The 4,940-nt window shown below is 33.0% G+C and overlaps 1 protein-coding gene across 2 annotated transcripts; it reads right to left on the bottom strand.

Moving 5' to 3' along the window:
- Positions 1–823: 823 nt before the first annotated feature.
- On the bottom strand, positions 824–3,135 carry LOC105233918 (hypothetical protein). Of its 2 annotated transcripts, none has more exons than XM_011216096.3 (5): positions 2,983–3,135; positions 2,674–2,927; positions 2,220–2,573; positions 1,047–2,163; positions 824–987 (listed from the first exon to the last, which is right to left on the bottom strand). In XM_011216096.3, exons 1-5 carry the CDS (start codon positions 3,024–3,026, stop codon positions 894–896), a joined length of 1,863 nt encoding a protein of 620 aa, XP_011214398.2. In that variant the 5' UTR covers positions 3,027–3,135; the 3' UTR covers positions 824–893. The 2 variants fall into 2 exon arrangements, with proteins under 2 accessions (XP_011214398.2, XP_011214406.2); XM_011216104.3 differs by having other exon boundaries at positions 1,047–2,148.
- Between the last annotated feature and the right edge of the window lie 1,805 nt (positions 3,136–4,940).

The following is a 4,940-nucleotide window of genomic DNA, read 5'->3' as shown; positions in this document are numbered from 1 at the left end:
CAGTAAAGAAGAAGAAAGATGTAGAACACAAACTAGTCTACTAACTCAACCACCAATAAAATTGTGTTTCCTTACGAACACCTTAGAACCGGGTACAGAAATACCGCGAAATCAAGCGCGAAAAATTAACTAATTTTTACTCTCAATACCACCGTTTTACAATCCGTACATCAAATTTAAAAGCTCACGATCGCGATTAAAGTTGAACAACAAAAAAAATATATATAAATAATCTACATATAAATATTAACGTATAAAACCAATACATAATCCAAACTATCAGCCAAACCATGCTTTAATATACATATTCCTATTCCAGTAGAAATGGACACTATAATTTGGTAAAGAGGAGTGCAGTAGCAAAGGCTGTAGGCTGAAAATGTGGCCGCGGCCGCACCCTCTAATAAGTTCAGTCCTCCTGTATCTTCAAAACCACTTAAGCTACAGCAACCAAATTGACCTACGCAAACAGTGTGAAAATGACCCACACAGTGTGAAAATGGGAAGACAACACCGCCCGTAAAATAGAATCGGTACTACCCCAACTCCCATATACTACATATAATGATTTTTGTTTTTCTAACAAACCTTTAGCCGAATATGTCGGTCAGTGTATGAGTTATATTATAGTATACTTATATATAAAATTGCTTATATTTCGATCCTCTGGCTGAAATTTTACACCTTAAGGTATTTCGCTGGATTTGATTTTCGCAAATTGAAAAAGTATAAAATGTTCGGTTGCACTCGAACTTAGCCCTTCCTTGCTTGATTAAAAACTTCAATATTAAATTAATAATTATAAATCAAATACTAATAATATTAAAGCATTTATATTATAACCTGTGTCACTACTAATTTATAATAATATATACATAGTTTAAAGGGATATTCTAACATATGCGGGAACAAATAGTTGTCGGAGCGGGGCAGTAAATTGCACTGCAGTCACATGAACATTGAAGGCAACAAGTCTTTTGCCTTTCACTGAAAAAAAAAGAAATGTAAATATATTTATATATTTATTTTTTGTTTTCAGAACTAACCAAAGTTCACGTTGTTCCATATGAGCACGAAGTATATCGCACGGCCTGATTTCATCGCAACGGCTTGAAAATGCAAATCCATATCTGACACCAAACCGAACTCTACGCCCTCTGCCTGAAGATTTCCTTTTAATTCTATTTCCATGTCGTTCATTAATGCGATCTTTGCTTTCTTTGATGAGTCGTTTAAGCTCGGGCTTGACTATTTTCTTTCGGTTCCCTTCTTCCAAAAGTGTACTTGAACGATACCCATGTTTTCCTATTTGTTGTTTACGGACAGGCATTACATCATGACCTTTACGAACTTTTGTACGTAAATCGGATATAACGGGTAAATCCCTAACGTCTTTTCTTTTACGAGTAATGCCTTTATGATCGGTATCATAACTATTTCTGGCACTGGAATACTGATCGTCTCTATGCCCGTGATTCCTACTACCTTTCATTTGATTATCGCCATATCTGCTGCCTTTCTTTCCGTTATGGTCACGATCCCTGACTTGTGATCCCATATCCTTTCTACCTTGGCCTTGACGATCACTTTCTGTATGTCTCTTGTAGTCAGACTGATCGTCTTTTGAGCTGTTAAACCAATCACTCTCATCACCATTTTTTTTTACATGTTTATTTTGGTCGTGATCGCGAATATTCTTTGTTGCTTTTTGAATGTCCTTTACACCGTCGAGCCTATCACCCTTTTGGTAGTCATCTTTGTTATCAATACCTTGACGACTTCTACTCCCTTTACCTTCATCTTTAGAAACGCCCTCTCGCATTTTTCGCCCATCCCGGTCCCTGATACTTGTTTCATCTTCATTACTGTCTCTTTGCTTATTCTTCCCTTCCTTAGTCCCAGGTCTACTTACTTCATCGCCTTCGTGTTTTGGTCTCATGCTTTTGTCTAATTTTTCTATATTTCGAAAACCCAAAGAGTTATCATTATCTTCATCTCTTTTCTTTTTTTTAATTTTTTCTGATTTTTTCTTGCTTATTTTATCATCAGTTGATTCATCGCCCTTTCTATCACCATCACCATTAGCACCAGGCTTTTTTCTTTCAGATACATTTCTTCCGCTTTTATCAGCATTGCGTTTATCACCATCTTCAATTTTTTTACCTTTTCATATTTTTAAAAAATATTTAAATACATCACATAATGTGACTGAATTTTACCTCTTTTCCCTTTAGTATTGTAATCTTCTTCCTTTCCTCTCTTCTTTTCACGCTTTCTAGTAATATCACTATCATCATCATACTCTCTACCCTTTCCTTTTCGCTCTCTTTCATGTTTTTCATCTTCTTTATCTTGCCCTTTTTTTTGTCTATCGTGTTTTGTATCAAAAGTTTCAACACTTTTTCGAGGTTTACCTTTTTCCACATTTTTTCTTATACCATCACCCCTTTCACTTTTTTCTGAGATGTTATCATTAATTCTTTCTCTATCTTTACCATTCTTCCGTCTACTTCCACCTAAGGTTGAGAAACTTGAGTCAGCGTGTGGAGACTTACATTTTCCATCTTCTGGTGCTGAAAACAAGAAATTTCGTTTCATTAATTTGTCTAAACTAAACGAATAAGCTATATATTTATATATATGTAGATGTATAAATCATGAAATTATTCTAACCAAAGGAGGAGCGATGTATTCTGACATTAACGCTATTTCCGCCATCGAAAATTGTATACTTCTCTCGGCTCTTTTGTCGATGGTAATCTCTAAACACTTTTCTGCAAATTTTTTTCAACAGAGAATAAGTGTGATCATTTAATACAGAATTTATACAACAGGGACGACATTGACACTTTTGGTATTGAATATGGCAATTATTTTGACTTTTACTATGACATCCATCATAAAAGTAATCCGTGCAACTGCTTGTGCTGTAAATAAATAATGTTAAAATTTTATTAGTTGCATTCTGGTACTTTGCATTACCTGGATTGAGGAAGGTTATTGGTGGAATTTAAATCAAAAACCATTTTACAGGATAGTACATTTTATCCGATCCAAAATTTTGTTTATCCAGTTTATTCAAAGAATAACATTTAAAATATTGAAAAACATGAATGACAACCTGAACAAAATAAACAGGTACTTTCAATGAAACGTTGAGTGATTTTATATTAACAAAGTTTATTAATTTCCATTAATGTAGTTACATCTTCCAATTTTTGTGCCTGATAGTAAAGAGTTCTTGTTCATGTAAATTGTGCGGTGTACCGCACTTTGCATTCACTCTGGACAAGAAAGACAAATACAAGTCGAACATGGCATGTTGCGAGAGTATACAAATATTGTATGTTGATAAATATAACTAACATTTAAATTTTATTTGCCAATATACGGTTAATCCATCTAACAATTGCTTTATTAATTAATGAGAAATATTTGGAAAAATATAAATGTTTGGAAAAATTATTTATTTCATTGATTGAGAAATTAGAAATGCAGCTGACTACTTTTACTTATGTCGTAATTGTTTTATTATAACATTGATATATCAACAATGTTCTGTACGTATTAAAAAAACACATACATACGATATAAGTATGTACATTGATACCTTAGGTAAGTAAACGCTATTTTGTTTACGCCGAATGCAATTAAAATTTTTGGTAATCTAATATCGGTATTCCGCTTGAGACGATTGTCTCATGTCTCTAATTGTCACAATCTTCATTTAGTTACTCTGTTAGTCAGGAGTCTCATTTTGGTATTCTGGCAGATACAGTATACTACTATACAGTATACTACTATACAGTATACTACTCTACTGTATCTGTCAGAATATAAAAATGAGACTCCTGACTAACAGAGTCACTAAATTACTATTGTGATAAATAGAGACATGAGACAATCGTCTCAAGCAGAATACCGATATAAATCTTTTCCGTTGTATGAGTATGTTTCTTCAAATTTTCAATTTTATGATCTTACAACTATTTACCATACTTTTACTCAAAAATAAAAAATTGTTCATAAAAGAGGAATCGATTTTGTTATACTCTTGCCACTCTTGTTTCAGAGTACATATAAAAGTTTTGTTCACCTAACAGTTGTACGTATTACCTAAAACTAAGCTATATAGATATAGGGTTATATACTTGTTTATACATATAAAAGTTATCACAGCTAGCATAGCTAACAAAATGTACAACAACAAAGTTGTCGTAGCTAGCAAAATATACTGATATTACTCAATTCAGCAATATTCTGTAAATATACAATATCATTGTCCAATATAGTTAATTTCCAAAATTTGCAACAACAGCACATTTCGTCGGCACTAAACTAGAACGGAAGCCGTGCCGCCGCAATGTTAGCCGTTTCTCGACCAAACTGAGGTTTGCTATTTTGCTATAATTATTGCTTACGTTATGATTATAGAGTATATAGAAATAAGTACTAGTAAGTAAGAATTCGTACATATGTAAGTTTATAGTAAATAGCAAATTCTGTATAAAAGAAATGTGTTTAATAAAGAAATTTGAGTTCAACTTCACCATTCAACACAGCGTGTTATTAGTCATCTGGTTGCAACCATTAACTGGCGCTCGAGAACTTTAAAAAACTTGAAGTTGCCTATACCAAAAGTATTAAAGTGAATCTGTAGGCACAAATATCATTATCCAGAAGGATAAATGACGGAATTTAATTTTTATTGAAAGTTCAGTCGGGTTTGACATAAGTCATTAAAAACAGCATTTACAACCTTGTTCGAAAATTTAATTACAAGTGTACGCAAAAAACGCCTCAAAAACAAAAAAGCGCGTCAAGTGTCGTAACATATCTTAAGATTTGTTAAACAATAAAGCTAAGTGTTTGACAAATCAAATTTAAAATACTTATAAAATGGGTAACTGAAACAATAAGCCGCCGAATCAACGCCTGGA

This window comes from Bactrocera dorsalis, chromosome 2 (genome assembly GCF_023373825.1).
Source record: "Bactrocera dorsalis isolate Fly_Bdor chromosome 2, ASM2337382v1, whole genome shotgun sequence".
Lineage (NCBI taxonomy): Eukaryota > Metazoa > Arthropoda > Insecta > Diptera > Tephritidae > Bactrocera > Bactrocera dorsalis.
Note: the sequence above shows the minus strand (reverse complement) of the source record. Positions and strands in the feature narration are given on the sequence as shown.

Coding starts and splice junctions, on each gene's coding strand:
- LOC105233918 (XM_011216096.3), bottom strand. CDS start 3,026: ATGGTTTTTGATTTAAATTCCACCAATAACCTTCCTCAATCCAG. Junction 2,574..2,673: donor AATACATCGCTCCTCCTTTG/GTTAGAATAATT, acceptor TCTTGTTTTCAG/CACCAGAAGATGGAAAATGT. Junction 988..1,046: donor ATGGAACAACGTGAACTTTG/GTTAGTTCTGAA, acceptor TTTTTTTTTCAG/TGAAAGGCAAAAGACTTGTT.